The sequence below is a fragment of the Mercenaria mercenaria genome, chromosome 1 (genome assembly GCF_021730395.1).
Source record: "Mercenaria mercenaria strain notata chromosome 1, MADL_Memer_1, whole genome shotgun sequence".
Classification (NCBI taxonomy): domain Eukaryota; kingdom Metazoa; phylum Mollusca; class Bivalvia; order Venerida; family Veneridae; genus Mercenaria; species Mercenaria mercenaria.
Genome location: NC_069361.1, coordinates 41,562,206 through 41,586,450, shown reverse-complemented (window position 1 = coordinate 41,586,450; position 24,245 = coordinate 41,562,206). Strand labels below are relative to the sequence as shown.

The window sequence follows — 24,245 nt, the reverse complement described above, 5'->3', positions numbered from 1 at the left end:
GTCGTATCAGACTTTAATATGGTAATTATTGTGTTGGCGCGCTAATCTGTTGGTGTATTGACAGGATGGCGCGTCAGAAGTGTCAACAAGACAGAACCATAAATTAGCATGCCGATATGATAAACAGGGTCTTCAAATGCACCAGAAAGCCAGAAAGAAATTACAGAAATTAGCCACCATACTATGCAATTTACTTAGCGTAGCCAATGTTAAGATGTAGCGAGAACGTTAACATGCGATGAGATTTCCTTTGTGTGAGAGTGTGTTGGTGGTTTTGCTTTGTGTGCGTGCGTGCGCGCGTGTGTGTGTGTGTGTTGGTCGTGTGCGCGTCCATGTGCTGGGTTAACGTTTGGGAAAGCTGCATTTTTGGAACATGGCCTTCCTTCTTGTTTTTTAACTCACCTGTCACGTAGTGACAGGGTGAGCTTTTGTGATCGCCCTTCGTCCGTCGTCCGTCCGTCGTCCGTTCACAATTTCCTTGTGAACACGATAGAGACCACATTTTGTATTTGATTTTAATCAAACTTACACACAATTTGTATGGGCATAATATCTTTCGAAAACTGGCTTGATCCCATCATGGGTTCCAGAGTCATGGCCCCTTAAAGGGCCAAAATTTGCGATTTTGGCGTGTGAACATGATAGAGAACATATTTTGCAATCAACTTTTAAATTAATAAATTTAAATTTAATGACGTTGAGGTAGAGTGTATTCATTTACAATGTACTAGTATTTTGCGCTTTATGCCAGAATATCGTTAGCGCATGTTCATTTCGTTTTATAACATCTTCAGAATCCCTCGGAAGCAGAAAAATGCTTACATGTGATAAGAATAATCTTCCCGCATAGAATTTATTAAACTCATAAAATGCTTGGCAGAGCTTCTCATCTTATCATTTCATTCAACTCGTGCAATAAAGTCATGTGACAGGACACTCATGTAATATCCTCTACAGTGTATATAATTGCACGTGTATTTTGAAATGTGCGCACACTCAAATCAGATTTCGACCTAGATTGTACACTAAAGTTATGTATAGGCAGTCTGTTAATTCAGTCGCCCTCTCTTGTTGCAAGACGGACTGACAAAATATAATATATATGACCTGTATTTCTGGCTCATATGCCTATGTCTTCAACTTCCTTTCAGTTTTCACTAGTTTTTTGTAACTAGTTTATGAATACAATGAGTGCACGGATGCTACTCGTGAGTACTCCAGAAAAATACAGTGGGATCATGTATATGTTTATTTAGCGGGAAACATATAAAACTATATTAAATTTCTCCTGTGACAGGTCTTTCATAAAATGAGACAAAATTTCATGAAATCGTCAATAAATGTAGAAATTCTTCCATATACCCCTATAGAAAATTTGTATCTTTTAGCGTAAACGATTTGTATCTTTTAGCGAGCCTAAAATGTTGTATCATTTAGCGTTAGTTTTGTATCTTTTAGCGAGACTCGATTTTGTATCATTTAGCGTTGATTGTATCATTTAGTGTCATTTTGTATCGTTTAACGTCAGTTTTTTTCATTTAGCGAAATTGTATCATTTAGCGTTTCCCACACCCCCTTTCGTTTAGTGTCGATTCCTTGTCCAAAATGAAATTAACAGCAAGTCGAAAGATTTCCTGCTGCCAGAAATTATATAGAAAATATCCATGTTCAACGTGCACCAACATTTTAACGCACGGGTGGACAGGTGGACATACTATTTTTAAGCGTGCACGCACATTCAAAACTGCACTAGATATACGCGTTTACTTATACATTAATAAGTGTACGCGTAAATTTATATCTACACACGCGTATAATTTAACGCGCGCTTGCGAAATTCTATGTGCTTGTATATATATATACGCGTGCGCATATACATGTTCCATAATGGGCGTTTAATTTTATGCATGCATGCTTTATTCTGAGTGCTTGTATATTTGCAAATATGCATGCACATATGAACGTACACGAGTAAATTAATATATAAGTATGTATCTACACATCTGCAATTACACATACATTTTTATTGATTGTTTGACGTCGTGCGAATGAAATAAAGCCATAAATAAACTAGTGTAATACAGTTCTGACGTCAGCGTCATTTTAAATCGGATTTACTTGGTCGCTCGAAAGATATTCTAGCATAAAACATGTGTTAACAGAGAGATTCACGTGCTTTTAAATAAAACATTCTAATATATGCACGTTCCGTGGTAAAGCGCTAAGGTATTACGGCCCATAACGGATTTATATTTCAATGGAAATAACGTCAACGTAAAAAAAATCAACAGATAATCCCTGCGCATTTCATTGAAATTAAATTACGTTGAGGTAGAGTTATATATTCATTCTGCATTCGTTTATGCGCTTATGCTTAAATAGTTTTTAACTCATGTCCATTTCTTGTAATACATCTTTAGAACCCCTGGGGATTCTGCACATGTTTGCAACACAAAAAAACATGCGTTATCCCTACAAAGAAAGAAGAAATTTTGATGTTTCAGCATAATAAATCTTGCCTGTGATAAAAATTCTTCCCATAGAGCCTTTCATGTTATTATTTTATTCAAATTGTGTAATTAAGGGTGCTATAGTTATCTGAATACATGTTTTATACTTAAAATGACATTAACCAATCTAATGTACGAAACTTGTTGCAGTGATTTAGACTGAACGCCGAACACCATGTCTTTGTTGTAGGAAATGGGTTCGAATATAGTATTCAAAACAATATAATATGATACGAAATTAATTGAATTATAGTTGCTAATACTCTAAAAAATCATCATGGTTCGAACCTACACGTATGCACTGTGCATTCTTTGTTAGATTTTCTAAAGTGAATCATCAGCCGAGATGATCCGACAAACCAGATCAATCTTAGTAATATGAACTCGCCCAAAAGGTCATTTTTGAAAGTGAAAGTGTATTTTACCCAAATAGAAAATTTATATCTTTAAGCGTCAACGATTTGTTTTATTTAGCAAGCCTTAAAAAGGATTAAATTTATAACACTTCCGCTTTTAGACACAATGTCTATAATCAAATCGTCATGGAGAAGATAGTGCGGATGGCGCCTCGCCCGAGGACCGATCTCACGACCACGCGATCTGTAGATTTGCGCTGTCACTTTTGAACTAAGCAGGCTGGCTACATTTTTTTGCATAACTCTTCACTAGGGAAAAAATTCATACAGAAAATATTTCCTATTGGAACGCATTCCCATGGGAAACGCTTCCCTTGGGAACAGTTTCCTACAGGAAAGCATTCCCATGGGAAACTTTTTCCAAGGGAACAATTTCCTATTGGATTCCCAAAGAAATTCTTTCCCATGGGAAAACCAAATTATCTTTTTTTCAAACAAATAAACTAGCCAGTGCTATAAAAGTATTTTTATAAAACAGCTATGATGTTTTTCTAATAGTTTATATCCTTTCGACTACCGCTATCGTACACCGACGCACTACCTGAGACGCCAAATGCAGACTATATTTTTGGGGTTCTCCATTACCGCTACTGTTTTGCAGGCGGGCTACCGCAGACGACTAATACCTACCAGAAAAATGGGGATGCTCATTTCCATAGCGCATAATGCAGTATTTTGGTAAAAATTGTATTTTTTCGCAGTTGAAAATAGAAGGAATTAACAAAAATATACTACATTTTTATGCTGCGGTAATTTTTATGTAAAACGGTTTCTACACTATGGTAGTTATGTCCATTGTGTGGTTTATTGGTATAACTACACTGTGGCACAACTTATAGTTTCTTGTTTCCTGCAATAGTCTACTATGGTATTTATATGCAGATAAAACAAACAGTTAATGTTATTTATTAAAAGTCACATATTGAAACGGCCACTGAATCACTGTGGCAGTACATGCTATTTTGTGTGAATATGTATTAATACGCTGCGGCACCCTCTTTGGTTTCGCATGCCCTGCATTAAACTACTTTGGTAATCGGGGGAATAAATAATGCCTATAGGATAAGTTTTGATTACTAGTATAATCCTTTCGCAGGTAACTTTCTCAGCACTGTGGAAGTGCACTTAATTTCATTTAATATGTAAAAACTACACTATGGCACTGCCTTAAAATTCAAGTTTCTCACAAAAGTCTACTATAGTTCTTAGTAACAGGACAAGTAAAACTACACTTCGGTACTACATTGAAATTCGTTCTTCCTGCAAACGTCTACTGTGGTAATTATTTGCAGAGTGGTTTGGTTGCTGTTCCACTTCCTCCCTATGTCTGCCCCTCCACCTCCCCAATCTCGTCTAACAAGACATATGCATCCCCACTCCTATACCTAGATCCTCACTCCCTGTAATTACTATAAGTACTCTTTTTTCCCAGGCATCATAGTGTTTTGGAATTCCCTTCCAGCACAACTTATGCAAGCCCCAACCCTGAACCAGTTTAGGCAGGGTGTAACCAAACTTGCACACAATGCTTAACATGATAGACCTGTTTCTTTAAACTGCTTTTATCTGTAAATCCTTCTTGTTTTTAACACTATCAACTGTATTCATGCTTGCAATACACATCGTGTATTACTTTTATTCTCCTGTCCATTCTACTTTTAAAATTCTTGTACAGGCGCGCAGCTGCACGTATTACTCGTAAAGGGGAGTGATGCAGTATAAAAAGATAAATAGATAAACACTTAGTTAATACTATGTATTAAAGAGAGGCTTTAAAATATTCGTTTTAGCAGATGCAGTTTCTGTATATCTTTGGAAGTTTAAAGTTTATATTAGAGGGGAAAAAAAAGAAGTAGAACTAACGAGGAAGGTTGTTGAACATCTGGTTGAACCGTATAGTGCTTCTAGACAAATCCCTTTGGCACAGGCGTTCCTTGCCAGCTCAACCCATCTTTATGGGTCTTTTAATAAGGGCGAAAATCCTTGCCATATGATTTGAAACCACAGAAATTAGTCCGACAGAAGGATGTTTCGGCAGGAATAATGTAATACATGTAATACATTATAATTCCTGGTTTCGGTTAGTACAATGAACAAAGGACAGCAAATGACACGTCAAATCAAAGATGGAAACATGGAAGGTTACCGTTCAGGAATTAGGAAACCCAAACAAACGCAGGTAGTTGATACCATTGACCGAGAGTTTGCAGACTCACATGAAATTATCTCAATGTCAGGGCGAACAAATGCTTGTCAGTTTTGCAGTATGAAGAAACTAAAAGACCGCCGGTGGTCTCCGAACACCAACGTCATCATTTGGTTGTAAGCAGTGTAAAGACAATTTACACAGGTATAACAATACTCTTCTTATTAAAAAGTTATATTGATCTAATGAGTAGATTTCATAGTATTACTGAGTCATTCCTTTGTTACGTGAACGTACTTTCTTTTACTCCATGTATATAAATTGGGTCTGAGTCAACAAGTCGCTCAAATCCAAAAAATGTACTCAAATTATCGCTCTGGGTCAAATTTCTCGAAATATTTAAGCATGTCAGAAGAGGAAAAGTCTGTTATTGCATTATATATTCGACTGCTCTTAACAGGTTAATCTTCTTAGTACAGGATAAAATGTTTCGAGAAATCGAGCCCTTAAGTACAAAAGCCAGTTCCAGAGAAGTTGTACAATAATTGTAGTTGAAAATCAAAATGTCTTTCTTACATAAAAATATTTGTCATCTATTTTCAGGGTTAATCCCCGTGATCTTTTAAATAATACTTTCAGGGAATGTTTTCTTTCGTATCATGCGTCCAGAACTGGGATTAGCTAACTAAAGGACAAGTCCATACAGACCTCCAATCCGAAAAAGTCCGTAAAACTTATGGCAACAAGAGCAAAATTGGAAACTCAAGAAAATCGATTTTAGTATATATAACCATTGCAAATCACTAAATGTTATAATTTGATACGTTTTATTATTGCTCATTATTACTACATTTTAATAAGAAATCCTTTCCTTCAATTTATCTACATAACGGTTGCAAAAAATCACTCAGGAAGGTACATATTAAAATAGAAACACCCCGTAAAATGCCAACAAAATTATCTTGGAAATCGACGAAGAAGAAATGACTGCCTGACTAGCGGACACTAAGCACAAACTGGAGAAAGAAACAGACAGTGTCTAAGATTAGTGACAACATTACATGGTGTACACATTTTTACTATGTGTCGTGTGTATATGTACGTTATGTTTTTAGTACGAATGAGAAAGTTTGATTGATTCATCTTTTGATAATAAATTATCACATGCAAATATACTTTTCTAATATGAGCAGTCTCAAGGGAAAAGGTGTTTAGAGTTAAAGTTTTTGAAATTCAAGAAAAACATGTTTCATAAAGTTTGGCTTCTTGTGAATATTGATACATTGTAATAAAAGTATAGAATAATAATCATACAACCGGGCATATTAAATATAGACACATAACTAACTTATTAAACAGTTCTACCGATGACATGTTTATCACAGTGAATTTTGGGCATTTTATCTTTCTATGCGTCATTAACAATGCTAATTACCCTACCCCCACACCCTTGCCTTTAGCCGGCTATTCAAAAAATACATGTATATAAAGATTAACGGGTTTTATGACGTAAGTTTGTTGACAAAATTGTTTCATTCTTACTCAGTTTAAATGGACTGCAGTACAAATTCAACAAAAAACAGGAATTATTTCATGACTTTCAGTGAACTTTTTGTGTAACATTACATATGCTCTATGTTACCTTTTGTCATGATTTGTAAGTAATGAATGATCTTCATTTGTTATAGCTTTTACAACTTGCTTTCGTTTAAATATAACTTTTAGTTCTACTATACGAAGTATAAGGAGAGCTATTCTACTCGCCCCGGCGTCGGCGTCGGCGTCTTACCGCGTCCCTACCTTGGTTTAAGTTTTTTTACACTTTCTCTTTTTTCAACTTATCTCTGTAAGTACTTGATGGATTTGATTCAAACTTGAAATACTTATTCCTCGTCATCATCCACATCATCTGACATAAGGGCCATAACTCTGGCACCAATATTTCATGAATTATCCCCCTTTTCACTTAGAATTTCAGGTTAAAGTTTTGATGCACTTTCACTCTATCTCTGTTATTACTGAATGGATTTGATTCAAACTTAAAATAGTTGTTCGACATCATCACCTACATCATCTGACACAAGGTGCATAACTGTGGCACCATTTTTTCATGGATTATTCCCCCTTTTCACTTAGAATTTCAGGTAAAAGTTTTGGTGCACTTTCACTCTACCTCTGTTATTACTGAATGGATTTGATTCAAACTTAAAATAGTTGTTCAGCATCATCCCTCACATCATATGACACAAGATGCATAACTCTGGCACAATTTTTCATGAATTATTCCCATTTTTACTTAGAATTACAGGTTTAAATTTTATGCACTTTCACTCTATCTCTGTTATTACTGAATGGATCTGATTCAAACATAAACAATTGTTCAACATCATTACCCTTATCATATGACACAAGGTGCATAACTCTGGGACCAATTTTGCATGAACTATTTCCCCTTTTTACTTAGAAGTTTAGGTTAAAGTTTTGATGCACTTTCACTCTGTCTCTGTTATTACTGAATGGATTTGATTCAAACTTAAAATAGTTTTTCAACATCATCACCCACACCATATGATGCAAGATGCATAACACTGGCACCAATTTTTCATTAATTATTCCCCCCTTTTACTTAGAATTTTAGGTTAAAGTTTTGGTGCACTTTCACTCTGTCTCTGTTATTACTGAATGGATTTGATTCAAACTTAAAATAGTTGTTCAACATCATCACCCACACTATATGACACAAGCTGCATAACTCTGGCACCAACATTTAATGAATTATGCCCCTTTTTGCTTAGGATATACTTATATAGTGTTTTGATACATTTTATCTTTACCTCTCTTATTACTTTAAGTTGATATTTTTGACATAGACTCAGGCTGTTGTGCAATATCTTCATCCGCAATTGGAGTCATTAAACACTTTAATGACAGCTCTAGTTTCCTCTGATGTGCCCAGTTTCACTATCTAGCATCGAAATAGTCGAGCGCGCTGTCTCCTGTGACAGATCTTGTTTTTATTTTCTGTCAAATGTTTTTGTTTGCTTTTAATGTTTTACTTTTAGTCTCCTACCCGTTTCTCCGGATCGGACTATAAGTAGACTGTCTATCATGAAATTTAGTCCAAAATACGTTGTTCAGGTTGTGTAGCATTTGATATATGATTCTTCTTACTCATACCCGTTCATAGGAGATTGCCTGTACTGTAGTGTTTTCATTCAGTTGTTAATTTTATTATTTTATCTTATCGTTTTCTGTTATAAAAATGTTTTTGTTGCATTTTACTTTTAGTCACCTACCAGTTATGTCAGCGGATCGGACCATGTAAACGCGTCAACTATACATTATTAAGGTTCATTTAAATTTATTCATATTCATAATCTGTTTTTGTGGTGTATACGATGCAAGTGCCAAAACAAAACTCAAAAATGTCGAATGACACTTCGTGGTAAAACTTATAATAGTAGCTAAAGGTGTCTTTTTCTTAGTTTGTTATGCCTTACTGACTTTCAAACAGATTTTAAAATAACTGAATTTATTAATAGCATTATATCTAAATTAGAGCGTATCCCAGTTGCGAGCTGTATTCCGTTGATACTTTTCTTTAAAGTCCCAATTAAGGTATCAATTGTTTAATCATATAATGAAGAATTGTAAGATCTCATTTCACCGGAAGCACATTCATGTACGTTTTTGGAAACAGATCATTTTAGAGTCTGTTTTTGTACGGCCATTTTCAACATTATCCCAGTTATATCAGGCCTCCAGTTCAACTAACCATCGTTCCTGGGAAAGACCAGTACTAGACGTCAAAGTCCGTAAGCAACTGCCTACTTTCTCACATAAAAAGTCCTAGTCGGTAGCATAGCTCGAACCTGCGACCCTCCGTCAGTGAGAGGATTCAGAGATTACAAGTGCACGAATGTATCTCCTACATTACGGACCCGGACTATAAATTAATATAATGAGTATACAAAGTGTGAAAAACTGAATACTGAAAACCATTTATAAAGCATTCCAGAGTATCCATGCATTATAATGCATAATGCATGGAGCTCAAAGTCAAAATTACCATTGTGTACTTTGGGATAATATAAATGCATTCTTACCTAAAGTTTGAGTTTTAAATTTGGAAAGTACAATACTTCCATAGTGGACAAATTTACACACGTCTAGTATGCAACTGGAAGAAGCGATGTGTGCATATTGTATTACCGTTGCGGCGTAAAAACGATGAAGCGTTCTGTAGAGAATTACCACAGTTTATATATGTATGTTCCATGTGCAATAACAGTTTAAAATATTACTGCCGTAGTGTATAAATGTACACTATTTCTGATATCCACAGTGAAATTTTGTACGTATTTCATGGAAAAAAGTTCAGAACTACCGTAGTGCCATAGTGAAAGTAACTGGTGAAAAGTCTACAAAACGCATCAGTGGCAGACCTGTGGTTTTCAGACTTCTAGAATGCCGGAGCCGCATAATGCAGACGTAGTAAAATAGCTTTAAATACCGTAGCGTAGAAATGAGTAATTAAATAAGTTTTAAAAACTGAGTTCGGTAATACCGCGACGAGCAACCATCAAAACTAATGGGTATTTTTGGAGAGTAATATCCCTAAAATTTTCTGAAAAAGATTTTCTATCAACAAATTGCGATAACAATGCTTTTAGAACATTATTGCGCACGAGACGTTTGGATTTTGTTTTTAAATTTATGGAGACCTGTAATTTGTTGCGTAATATATTTAGTATGTCAATGAATGATTTAAACTTATTAGTTTAACGATTCTATACCGTTTTGTTAATAACATAAATGAAAGTTTACACTTCAGATCAAATTCTGCAATAAATAAAAAGCATTCAAATTCCCCCCAGATACAAAGAAAAATTAATTTTGATGGTACGTTTTAGGCGTCTGCGGTAGTCAGTCGGTGTATGATAGCGGTAATAGCGACCCCCGTTTTTATGGTACGTATTAGTCTGCTATGGTAGCCGAAAGGATATGAAAATAAAAAAATTAGGTTTTCCCATGGGAAATTCCGATGGGAAAGATTTCCCAAATGTTTCCCATGGGAAAACACCGTCCCATCGGAAAGCCATTTTCCCATGGGAAATGACCGTTTCCCATAGGAAATCGGCCATTTCCCATGGGAAACAGAATATTATAATAGCAATATTTATTAAAATAATAAGACTAGAATGATGAAAGTTGTTGGCTGCTATATGGTAGATATGGGCTATCATTCAGTACCATTTAAAAGTTCAAAGCTTTTGTAGAAGTACTTGACGACAGTCACGTTTTTGCCAATTATTGTCCGTGGCAAATTAAAATTGGCGGCCATTTAAAGCAAAATATGTTTTGACAAGACTGTGCTGGTTTATGAATTTAAAATATCATAATGGTAAATATAGTGACATTCGTTACTTGAAGTAGTAACCTACATGTATATACTATCCCAATCCCAGTAATTATTAGACAGTATTTTAAATGGCAGATGTTCTTCACTTTCTGTTCATTAGTTAAGGCATGTAAACGTAACCTTGTTGGTTTCTGAAATCCCTAGATCGGCAAGTCGTATTCATATTCAATGACAAGTAAACTAGTTGTCTGTTGAAAACAAGAGTGAAATTTAATATAATAATTGAGAACAAAGATATGATTGAGCGTTTTAGTTTCTTTTCAATTATATGCTCAGTACTTTACAATAATATTACAAATCTCACACCGCAAACCGCGTTTACTTCAGGTTACCCAGAGGTCGGAACTTGTTTTCATAATTTTGTTTAGACACTTGAAAGGATGGATGAATCAGATATTGAAGACATCACAGATGACTACTTTTTGAAGGCCTACGTATTGTTATGTATGATGTATTTGAAGTAACAAGTGTGAAACCATATAAAAGCATTTTACATTGCATTTTCTACAAAAACGTTTATCCTAGGACCATGGTACTAAGACAATTACATGATAACTGCAAATCGTGTATCCTTTATATCTGGTGTTGCAGTTTAATTTATTATGAATTTGTTTATTCATAAGTGCAATTTTTCGTTTTCTCATTTCAATGTAATATTGTTTAAATAACTGAGATTTACATAATGACGTTCTATGGTATTCAATACCACAGGAGCTTTTGACGACAATAGAAAAGTGTTGCTTCAAAGGAAGACGTTCAGGAAAACAAATACTGCTTCTCGATATATCAGATATGTGTCTTGATTAAAATTCGGGGGACTAGTTGGAAGTGTGAGGATATAAGGTCAACAAGAATATGCCGAACAGCTCGTGTAATATGGGACTACATGGTATCATTGCACTTTTTAATTTTATCTATAGACATATTTTGTATATCATAATCACCTTCAAGCAAGCTAATTGAAATTGACGCAGTCGGCATTAAATATTCGGAAGCCTTGTGTTGATTATGTATTTGATCTAAGTCATCGCTTTCAGAGTATTACAACTGTACCAACTGCGATATTTGTACGTTACCTGAATGAAAATGTTATCGCTTATTATCAGATATACATTTGCTGATCCTTAACAAACTATATTCCTGCAGTTTAAAATGACTTCACCTAAACTCACTTTACACATCAACTTTACAAAGGATCAATAAGGTTGAAGAACGAACAGTATGGCATTTGACGCTATTTTAATTGTATAATTAGAACACTATACCTTAATTATTGTTCTTTACAACCAAATGAGTTTAAAATGAGTCGATGCAGTTTTTAGGTAGCTGCTTTGCAAAACAAAAATGAAATTTACTAGTAAATAATGATAATGGATGCTTTTCGTGAATTTTGGTATTTGCATTAACACAGTCTAAAAATATTTTCAAAAGATTCATAATACAATAAAATTAACAAAGACTATTTGAGCGCAGTTTCAACACGTGGAATCAACGATGTATGTACGAAAGAGTCAGAATATGTTCAATCAATTATGAAGAAAAGCTTCAATAGTGCTACAACACTATCATCATTACTTCTTTTCAATATTGAAAAACACAATCTAAAGCTCAAAGAAACAACAAGAGTGTTAAGGTAATACAAACAGATCGTTATGTGCTGATTTGAAAAGTCCAGAATGCGATATTGCCCTGACGCTGAAACGGACAGTTACACCAGCTTCAGGCATTTCACTTGTATCAAGCACAATTTCTATACGTGTATCAACTGTTTCTTGCCACTGAACAAGATCTCCTTCCCCGCCTTCAGCAAGTCTTGCTGACACTTCATAATACACAGGATCAGTTGATACAAACACATTATCCCAAGTTGCCGTGGCAGTCGACGTCTTCTTTATCCAGTTTGTCTTAATTGGCGAACCTAAAGCCAGAAAAAATACTTGATAATCATATATCCTGAAAGGCCACGGAAAAATGTATCTCTAATGTGCCTTTGCATATAAAAGTAACAGAATAGTAAGTGTCATTATCATTTGTCTAGATGTCCAAAGCAAGTTAATGCTACGTGATAAAATGCATGTCAATGAAATATTACAGTTTCAAATAACACTCTCTACCATGTTAACTAGACTACAACCTTAAAGGCCTAGATTTTGGCAGTGGGCCAAGGGATTTCTGTCTTCACCTGCACAGTTGGGGGCTAATGACCAACACAGTATGGTTCCAATAAACAAGGGTCATTGTTTATTGGAGAGTCCGTCTACCTTACAAGTGTATCAATTAGTGAGAAGTGGAAACAATGTAATTTATTTTGAATTAATGAATAATTGATAACTTTTAAAGTTATACTAGTTTTTTTGGCATTTCTATGTGAAGAAAAATATTTGTTGACCAAATGCAATAATAAAATAATCAGAAACTTATTTCCACAATAATGAAATAATCATGATAATTAGAAACTTATTTAAAGAAATATGCAAGTTTTTATTTTTTTCAAATTCTGTCTGGAGAATTGTGATATTTCAGAAAAATGTGACTTTCACTCATCTAAAGCTTGCAGAATACTGTAAATAACATTTGTCTAAAACTGAAAACAGAATGTGCATTTCAAAGTTACAAAGTAAAGCATGAAAAAATCACTTTTGGCAACATACTGAAAATGAAAATTGAGTATAGATGAAACACAATATTTTATATTCAAATAAAGTTGATTTAATTTACATGAATACAAGAAAATCAATTTCCAATTGGAAAAATATTGTTTGTCAGCACAAAGAACTTATGACGTTTTCACTATACTTGTGTTTTATTATCATTATTATTTTCAATATTATTACTGTATATTTTATCATCCTATATATAATATAATAATAATAAGAAGAATAATTATGATTATTTTTATCATTATTATTATCATTATTATAACATTAAAGTAATAGTTATTATATCATATAATATCAAAATAATAACTTTTATTATTATCATTCCACATTCACTGAAGAAAAATTAATTTCTTTCAACTCCACTGCACACATCTTCATGGTCTAGTTGGGGTCCCTGCTGTGCTAATTGCCCTCTAATCAGTTACTGTTACATAATCGCTGATAAGCAGCAGATAAGATGGGAGCTGTATATTGGATTTGTGGCGGGGACACTTATATAGTAGTGAATCTAGGCCTTTAACTGCTTAACACCATAAGCATTACACTACGCTACATTTGTTTGAAATACATCCTAGACATTATAATATTTACAGTAAAATGATTAACACAGACCTGTAAGACTTGGTGGGTGTGTGACTAATACAAAACGATCTGATTTTTTCTGACTGTACATCTTTACTTCATTTATACCAGTTACAGATACAGTGTACTCTCCATCAGCCATTGTTAGACCTGTGAAACTGGCATAACTGTAACCCGACGAGGAACTTTCAACAATTTCAGAAGCTGAAACTTTATCTCCATCCAGGGCAATCTGAAATTGAACAACATAATGTTAACATAACATGCTGGTTTCTTTCTCTCGTATCTTATTAGCAGGAAGCAATCAAGCTGGCTTGTGGAAAGGCTGTGGTTCTACTCAGGTGCCCGTACGAACCAGAAATGATGCTCAATGACACCTGGTGTCTTCTTACACCATTAAGAGCTGTAAAATCTTCATATGGCCTATACCTGTGTCGGTGTGGCAATAAACCCAACAACACAAACAAGCATACCTTATCTATAAACCATATCCCATTTAAATGAACATGAATATATTTAAAAAGTCTGGGCAGAAGAAGTTCTACAACTGAAACAGATCAGTCAGTCTTCATTTGTAATTTGAATCATCTTTGCAACCGTTTACTGATATCAAAGTAACATTTTATTATTTTATCCTTGTTACTAATGTTACTTTATATTATTGCTCTTTTTATTTTTACCTATCTTTTTTATTATTTTAATATTGCATATTGTATATGTGCATTCATTTCATCATCCGCTAGTTATAAATAAAAATAATCAGTTTTCGTATAATTTAATTACACAAACTCATATTTTTACGATATATGTCTATTATTTACGATACTAATAACTAAAAACTGCATTTATAAACAAACTGCATTGAGATTCTCCTGTATAAACGTTCGTACCAAATAGCTTTGAACACCGTCATCAGATTTAAAACCTGTCCATCGGAATCGTATTTCAGTGTTGTTGCCATGGTAGTGATCACGTGGCTCATACTGGGTTGCGGAAGTTGTCAAAAGCTCTAATATAACGTCATCTACCGATGGTGGTGATTGTACCAACTTTACCCCATCAGAAGAGCATGTATGTGTTAACCCGGCTCCGTTAGTGCAACGAATAGTAACGTATACTTTTCCTTTAGGAATACTTTGAAAAAGTTTACTTGCATTCATTTGATTTGGTTGAATTTGAACAAAATCTTGGATGGATACATCACCTTCAGAAGACCCTTTGGGGCAGAGAAAAAATATGCAGATGAGGTCAAATAATATTCAATTACGACGTTTCAGACGGCACTTATTTTAATTGAAAACAAAATATTCCAAAAAAATGCAATTCATACCGATGCAGGAAAGAAGTATGCAGGAAACATTAGTTAGTCTCGTAGAAATCACGCGTTATGAAATGTGTAACCTTTGCCCAGATTTCATTTCATTTTCGTAGACCAACAATGAGATATGCAATCAGAGTAACATCATGTACATTGCTCTAGCTACCAAGGCCAGATGAATACACTTATCAAGAGTAGCGTGATATGTACACTGCGCTTGCTTTTAAACTAATTAACGATTCAAATCATGGATGTTTGTTTAACAGTAAAATTAAATAATATAAAATGAATGGTTTACCTAATGCCCAGTTACATTGGTTTAGTCCAGATTCAGGATCTGATATATCCCAGTGAAAATCTAGCTTCAGTCCTCTCACAAAATCAAGATCTTGACCTGTTTGACAACAGTAAACTACCGTATACAAAAGATATTGTAAGAGGTAACATTGAAGGTGGTCACAAAATGTTAAAGATGTTAAACTGTACAAGGATAAAATAGTTTTGTTTAAAACTAATTAAATAATTAACGACTTCAACAAACTGACTGCGAGCATATATCTTGATGTGAGTAAACTGGTTTCTAAATGATCCATCCCATATTAGTATAAACAATTAAACTGATGTTGTAGATATCTGACAATCCGAACTTGGATTCAACGTTGTTTTATTTTCTGGTTCTATGTGATCATGAAGTCCATTTAATATTCATGTAATAGAATTGGTGAAACTAATGTAGAACATAAATGACAAAAAAGAAGTAATGTGCATATATACCTTAAATTGTAATTGTTCATGGATGAAAGTAATTTTATCAGTAAATGTTCTAAACGCTTACCAAGTACTGAGCCGTCGTTAACATATTTACATTCAGGCCGTGTCAGATCGATCATGATTGGGTCTGAATAACTAACAGTACGAAGACCTGCAGCATTTACGGCCACAACGGTAATAAACACCACTGTATCGTGTTCGAGTCTTAGACTGCTGTTGCTAGCAAAAGTTCGTCTTCCCACACTCAGAAATGGTTGTAACTGAGTTCCGCCTTGAACAGTTCCTAAAACATACAAGGCAAAGTACACCTCGCATCGCATAAACAGTGTCAAATGTAGCTTATATGATTAGTAAGACTTTTTCCCATGTTACAAATTACGGAGCCATTGTTATTCGAAATGATAATCAACAACGATGAATAAACACTATATTTATATATTTCTATTCTTGGTTAATTAGAAATATTTGACATAAGACGTCGAGGTGAGGCACTTTTTAATACATGCATTAGTGTGTTTCTTTAGTACAAATGAATTGCCCGTTACAAAACTGTATGAATAAAATAGATAGTAATTGATCACAAATAACTATAAGTCTCTAATAACCTATTTGAAGAAATATATAATATGTCGAAATTACCTATAGCCCACATGTACTCCAGTATATCTGTCTCCGGGTCCGTAAAGGACCAATCAGCATGTATTGATGACCAGTCATGAACAAAGACTGTATGTACATTCACATGTCCATCTGCTTCTGTTTCATTAGTAGACACTTCACAAAGCTGAAACTGAATTCCGTCTAAGGCAAACGCGACATGATTTTTAACGGTCCCAAATTCAACGGTGGATGTGTTAGTGTCCAAATGGAAAAAGAAGATATGCTTTTGCCAAGCATAGGTATTTGTATTGGGCTTAATATACATCATGAAAACATGTCTTTGGCCATTTACTTGTGTATAACCTTCGACAGCGGATAAATGTAAAACACTTGACGGTATAGCCGATGTATGGAATGTCAACCTGTATTTACCATGCATTTCAGTATTTACAGTCTGTGATATCGATCCTTGAAGATGTAGTTTTATCCCGCCATGCTGTGCCATGCTGGACTCTTCGAGAGACACGCAGGTGTTGCTTGATAAATTCCACTGTGAGTCAGATATGTTGTCACATATTGTGTAATTGTCCTCCAAGTGCATTATGTTTTCAAAGGACGAATCCGCTAATATATTGGGTTGACATTCAACGCGTTTAGCCCTTACTGGCGGTGTTGTATCAATTATCACACCATTTGAAGAAACAAGTTCAGACACATGCCCAATGACATCACGTGCTCTTACTTCTCCCCTTATAACTCCACCTTAAATGAATACAAACTTATTTATGAGAGAACAAGAATTTAGATTATATAGTGGCAATACCGTTTGTATGTATTCAAGATATTCGTAAATAATAAACAAATGCATGCATACTTTCGTTAAAGATGTAGTCGGACTTTATTCTCAAAATTGAATCTTAGTTAACAAGAGCTATGCTCCCCAAGTACGAGGGGTGTTCAATAAATACAAGGAAATAGACAAATGTTATGCTGCATTAAGGTGAAGCAACAATGCCCTTAAAAATACCTCATTAGTTGTACGGGAGGAATAAAAGTGATCAGGAGAATATTACTGACGGCCCTCGGTTCAGACGTTAGAAGGCAATAACGTTCCGTCACAATTTGAAAATTAAAGAGCTTCTTGATACGAATCGGTGCATCACAGTACAGTGTCCAATTTCATCATTATACGACAGGAACATAAAATGAACAGTATATATTTATTCTTAGGAAAGTGTAAAAATGCATTTAATGCCAAGAAATATTAAATTATTGGTAATCACTAGTTGTATTGATCAATTATGCGGGATAGCATTGCGTTATTATCACGAACTGCCCCTCTTGATACATTTAGTAACTGCATAAGGAACAGAAACTATTTGGTCACTGTGCACTGGACATTTGACGTACTGACCTCAAATCAATGATTATGGGTCATTTACCAGTCATAAGTGACTTCTGTATCAAATGTGATCTTACATCAAAGCATTCTCTAGATAGTTGGCAAAAACGTTCTACTGTTCCGCGTCAATGTTACCTTGACCTTTGACCTACTGACCCCAAAATCAATAGGAGTCATCTGCTGATCATGATCAACCACCCTATCAAGGTTCGTGATCCTAGGCCAAAGCGTTCTCATGTTATCGTCCGGAAATGGTTTAACTGTTCTATGTCACTGTGACCTTGACCCTTGACCTACTGACCTCAAAATCAATTTGTGTCATCTGCTGGGCATTAGCAACCTCTTTGTCAAGTTTCGTGACCCTAGGCCTAAGCGTTCCTAAGTTATCACCCAGAAACTGTTTAGTTCTTGGTCACTGTGACCTTGACCTTTTAGTGACCTCAAAATCAATAGACGTCATTTGCTGGTATTGGTTAATCTACCTATTAACTTTCATGATATTAGGCCTGAGCGTTCTTGAATTATCATCCATAAACCGTTTAACTGTTCTGAGTGTCTGTGACCTTGACCTTTGACCTACAGACCTCAAGACCATTAGGGGTTATCTACTGGTCATGACCAACCTCCCTTCCTAGGTCTTAGCATTGTTGAGTTATCATCCAGAAGTCGTTTAACTGTTACAGGTCACTTTGACTTACTAATCTCAAACTCAATAGGAGTCATCTGCTGGTCATTATCAAGCTCTCTGCCAACATTCATGATCCTAGGCCTAAGCGTTCTTGAGTTATTATCCGGAAACCGATTGGTCTACATACCGACCGACATACCAACCGACCGACAGACATGTGCAAAACAATATACCCCTCCTTCTTCGAAGGGGGCATAAAAGATAGAACGTGTAATAAACTGAAAACAAATGCCCTGATTTAAGTTAAAAAACGAGCAAAATATCAATAAAATCTATCCATTAGAAAGAAACTGTCAGGATCGAATTTAAAGAAATTATTTGAAAACAATGGACAATGCATTTGCATGCAGAAATATGTAAAGAACTAGTCCTCATTAACACGCATAGTACAGTCATGTATATCCCAATAATATGCTCACGTTCACTTAATAGAAACGTATTTCCGTTAGTCTGATTGAGATATCTTGAAAACATATACAGAAATATCTTGAAAATACATGCTTAGAAATTTAGAAAAGATACACCACTTGTATACCTGGCAACTAAACTCATGTCCTGGCAATTTGCACAGTGGTACATTTTTGCAAGTGCTGGCCAGATCCAATGACATGTAAGAGGATTCATCCGGACAAGAATTATACCATTATTATTAGCAATACAGAGTATTCAAGGGTCATTACTTAATACCCGGCAACGTGCATTCATGTCTTGACAAGTAGTTACCTCTCATGGACAGTCTCAATCAAACCGAGTCTGCTATTATTCTTCTTGGTTACATTATTTGCTTCCAAAAGATCAGTTTACATATTTTATTAGCAAATTCACTTCATACTAAATATATTTCTGTACGTTTGGTTCAGTTTTTTGAAAAATGTATGTTGTTATTTCCGAACAAGGCCTATATTACAATTGTGCATACATATATTTTTTATGTTTTAAAGGACCATTTCTCCTAAACTTGAAAAGACATATTAATTCCCTCCTAATATAACCAAGTTCGCTTCATATTGATATAACTCTGTAATTCTGAGCAATTTCAAAACTGTAGAACGATTTATCTTGACAAAGATTTCATGACGGACGGATGGATGAATTATCGGCAGACATATACCCCGGTTCGAAAACTTGTTCAAGAAGCATTATAACCAAACGGAAAAGAAATCTGTCATTTTGAACACAATCTAAATTAGTATATATATGTACCTTGTTCAAGCTGGTCTGTCGGATAAAACTGAATATTGGTTGCAATACCAACTGATGACAGTGGTTTTATATCACAGGTGCCTGCTATGGGACCAGAGGACACACAGTATTCGTAGGTTTGTATTCCAGATCCGATATCTGAGAAACCGTGCCAGAAAGATTGTACACGATTTGTTTCAGCTGTGGCATGCTTATCCAACAAAACTGAAAGACAAGTGAAAATTTTCAGAAAGTGTAAAAGAATAATGGATCATTGTATGTGCATCAATGAGCACCATGCGGTTAATGCAGAATCCATGTACGTAACGTAAGGCAGAACGTGAATATTTATTTGTTTTCGTTGGGTAACACCGATGTTGTATGTCATATGGCAATTTTCCAGCCTTTCATAATGAAGGAAGAGCACATGTACACCTCTGCGCATATTTTCAATTACAGGATGACAACATGTTAGAGCCACTGACCATCGGCAAGCTCAATGGTTTGTTCTACATCAAAGCAATGTTTTGACCATATTTGGTGACCTCCTCGGCCGTGTGGTTACGGTCGCTGCTTTTAGATCGCTTGCCACTCACCATATTGGGTTCGAAACCTCGCATTTTGTGTAGCATTCTTCATGTGATGAGGCCGACTTGGAAAGCCGGTAGTTCTGCTTTCGTACCTGAAACAATGTCTGTGTGGGGGGGGGGGGGGGGCACTGGTGGTCGTTTTCTGCCATCAAAAGCTATAAATGTTGCCATATACCTATATTTTGTCAATGTGACTTCAAATCCAAAATATTAGTGAGGGGAAAATGATATTGTCCATTGCATTTACAGTCAGGGTTTTATGTAAGAACCAAAAATATGTCACAACTCTGATAAACTAGATAATTACAATATGAGTTTGGCTACTCATATCTATGCCATAGAATTGTGCAGCAAAATAACTTAAACCAGTCTTTACAATAAATGATAGTTCTACTAACTGAACGTCAAATTCAATGAAAACATTTAAGTGTAAAAATGAACATTTTACGTTTGTTTTAACATATGATTTTATATCATACTTTAGAATTTATTATATATTTTATCTAAAATCAATGTGCAAACTAAGACCTGTTAAGTTACATTTTGCGCTATGTTTATAACAATATACGACGTAAAGCATTCATTCTAGATAATGCATTTGCCTTATGCTTTCAAATACCGAAATGAGCCATTATTTTAAAAATACAAAACACATTAATATTTGTACCAAGGCCATCCATAACTATTCCTGGAGTTGGTGGCTCCAAATCAAGCATAAACCCATCGGATACTTCAGTAGTATGAAGTCCAGCCAAATTAAATGCTTGAACAACAGTGTAATACTTGGTATTCTCCTCATATTTAAGTCCAGTTATGTTGAAACTTGTCACAGGTGGGTGCAGGTTCTTCGAAACAGTGTGCAAATCATGACCTGTTTAGTGGGAACAAATGAAAAGACAAAAAGCTCTGAACTCACATCAAAACGACAGTTAGTGTCACGAATATTAATACTTTTTTTCTTTTGGTCAGGATTGTTAAACAAACATCGATTAAATTGCTACATTTCATTTAAAACTTATTTAAAGGTTACAGTGTAGCAGTTAGGAAAGGAAAGAACTATTTAGACTTTCTGAAAGGTTATCGTAATGGATATTCTATGGAGCAGACATAAGTATACTTAAATTATGATTTGATTTTTTAAATAATGTAAATGCACATACTGTGTTGCATCCGCAAAGTCTGAAAAACTGTCAAGAAAATTGAATCAGCTTTTAAAAAGTTTTAAAGACAAAATACAAAAGCCTACCACCGGGATGAGTACTAATGTACAAATGGTATCTTGATATCTCCCCTCCAAACTTGCCGGACCAGTCAGCTCCTACTTGCATATTTCTTGTGATAAAATCAACGTCTTTCGTGCTTCCTTTTATTACTTCTTTAACAGTCTTGCCTTTTATGACGATGGATAAGGGTGGTGTATGAAAGATCGTTACTCCAACACTTTTAAATATTGCAAATGTATCACTGTTGTACCAAGCACGAACAAACACTGAGTAAGTTTTGTGTTCTTCCAGAACCATTCTACCTGAGACAAACATAACATTGCTCTAGATTTCATGTTACACAAATTTAAACATATTGTAGCACAATACTGGCAAAGGGTGAAGATCGCATACTGTTATGTTGAATATGATGTGAATAGGTTTTTTTGAAAATTATTTTAGAATCAGATGTTGATATTTACACATTTGCAGCATTTAACTGTTGGGTAAAACTGCACTGTCTGACAAATGTTATATATAGCTATAAAATATACCTCTGTCAACAGTAAACACGCAATAACTGTCTTGACCTAATTCATGCCACACTTTGTCTGTTACTGTGTCAAAAACACCTAGAGGGGCGTCATGATCGCTTTCTCCAACACTCCACTCATACCTAAAACCGTAGAAAACAGGTGAATAAAATGTGTGAAAATAAGCAACAAAACAATACTTTAATCGTGCAAGGCGTATGATTCTGAAGTGTCTCATCCGCAGGCTGTAATAAGTCTTACTTGTCAACTCTTATTGAATATTGTCATGTAATTCCGTAATTTGCATGCATATAGATGTTCACTTTCTAAATAAAACTACTTTATCGAGTTTAATCAATATGTGAATGAACGATTTAGAAGTCCGTTTGAAATGACAGTGCGAATAGCTACATATGTATTGTCCTGAAACTATAGACTTATGCCTACATAAAATGCAGTTAACAGTCTTACCAAATTGGACGTGCGCCGCTTTGAGTCTTAATACTCCATTTTGCGCCCAGTATTGTGTTGATTGGAGAATGAAGAGGTAGTTGGTAGTTATCAGGGAATCGTAGATCGAGATAATCTTCAACTTCAATCATTGAATTGTCTACAAAAATGCAAATATGTTTTAAAGCATAAAATATTATATTTTGTTGATATTAAAATCATAAAATGTTTACTTTAACATGTAAATTATCGGTTTGCATGGAAACTTTGTTGCGACATTCCATTTGAAAGTTCCGAATTGTTATTTGCTAACTGCAACTAACTCACTGAAAATTGGTATTTGTCATTTGCTAATTGGTACTGTTGCTATCTAATTACTAGATCACCCCTATTCACAAGATCTATGAAATTAATAGCATTTAACATCTCAACATTTAATGTAACGTTTCAACAATGTACACACTTTAAGTGGTAAATCTTAAAGGCAAATACCAATTTGCAAATATCAATTAGTAAATTGCCACTGGCAATAAGCAAATGGCAAAAATTAATTAGGAAAAATCAAGTGGCAAATAGCAACACACACCTGTATCTTAACTATCTTAAACTTTTAATAATTAGCAAAGAGAAGTTGTCATTCAGCAAATTGCATTTCGTAATAAACGTTATATTCTACGCATTATCTTAAACTTAAATTATTTCTGTTATGTAATGGTATATCTTACATACATAATACGCAGTAATTTGGATACAATTTGTGACTACAATGTCTTTATGTGAAAGTCGTTCTTTTTATGTTCTTTAGGTAACTGTAAGTCCGCCTGAATAAACATCAAGATCTTAAAGAACTCAACTGAACACTGAATTGTACAAATGCATTATGGTTATCTGAGGACATACAATGTCATACAGTGTATAATAAAATGTATAGATACTTCATACTTTTATTTTACACACCGATAATGTCCCAGGAATGATAAGCAAATGAAAAATATAAAGAGTAAATGTATCACATAGAGAATATAGACTCACTTGTACCACTAACATCATGACAGTGTTTGTTACTGTGACACATCTTCCCATGAGGAGCACAAACACAGTGTCCTAAACAGGAATAACTGTCGCATCTTCGTACAAGTTCCATCACACCTCCAAAAAGGAGGTTAAACTGCGAATGCACTAATGCACTGGAGAGCCCAACCTGACGTATATTTGCAAAACGTTAACAGATTTTTTGTAAGTTAAAAAAAGGCTATAACTTATTACATTCAGCCACGAGTTCAATCTTGTCGTCTGACTTTATTTAAACATATTTTATTTTATTTTAGCGACGTTTATTCGAATTAAGCGTCTACAAAGTTTTAATTAAAGTTATATTGTTTTAGATTTTCTGTATATTTAATCTGTAAATGAAAAAATGATAAGTAAAAAATGTAATTATAAACGTACATGATTATTTGCTGTCACACTAATAAAAACCGTTTTGTTTTCGTTTAGTTTTTGCGTACGCAATTTGAATGTCTGTACTTTTCCGTCTTCGTGAAAAGAAGCGTTGGTATCGTGGTTCATAATCATCGGTGTATAAGGCACCTATGATAAAAGAACAAAATATGCAAATCCTTAACTTTCTTAAATCTATTTGTAATAATACATGTACTAAAGAGCTATCAACTGAATGGCATCTTTCTTCAACATCGCTAATGTGGAAAGTAAAAGTATTTTCGTATCAAAAACGTATTTAAAAAGTTTAAAAAGTGCAAAGTAATATGTCTA

General features: G+C 34.6%; 1 protein-coding gene across 1 annotated transcript in view; it reads right to left on the bottom strand.

The window, feature by feature from the left end:
• Positions 1-11,818: 11,818 nt before the first annotated feature.
• Positions 11,819-24,245, bottom strand: part of LOC128556766 (uncharacterized) — a 44,673-nt gene continuing 32,246 nt past the window's right edge. Inside the window, exons 38-50 of the mRNA XM_053542459.1 lie at positions 23,922-24,062; positions 23,505-23,673; positions 22,494-22,632; positions 22,044-22,165; positions 21,534-21,812; positions 20,955-21,158; positions 19,719-19,922; positions 16,465-17,187; positions 15,890-16,108; positions 15,353-15,448; positions 14,627-14,952; positions 13,767-13,968; positions 11,819-12,412 (exon numbers count right to left, since the gene is read on the bottom strand). Of these exons, the coding sequence (XP_053398434.1) occupies positions 12,123-12,412; positions 13,767-13,968; positions 14,627-14,952; positions 15,353-15,448; positions 15,890-16,108; positions 16,465-17,187; positions 19,719-19,922; positions 20,955-21,158; positions 21,534-21,812; positions 22,044-22,165; positions 22,494-22,632; positions 23,505-23,673; positions 23,922-24,062 (3,114 nt within the window). The 3' untranslated portion in view covers positions 11,819-12,122. The remainder of the gene's footprint in view (positions 12,413-13,766; positions 13,969-14,626; positions 14,953-15,352; positions 15,449-15,889; positions 16,109-16,464; positions 17,188-19,718; positions 19,923-20,954; positions 21,159-21,533; positions 21,813-22,043; positions 22,166-22,493; positions 22,633-23,504; positions 23,674-23,921; positions 24,063-24,245) is intronic.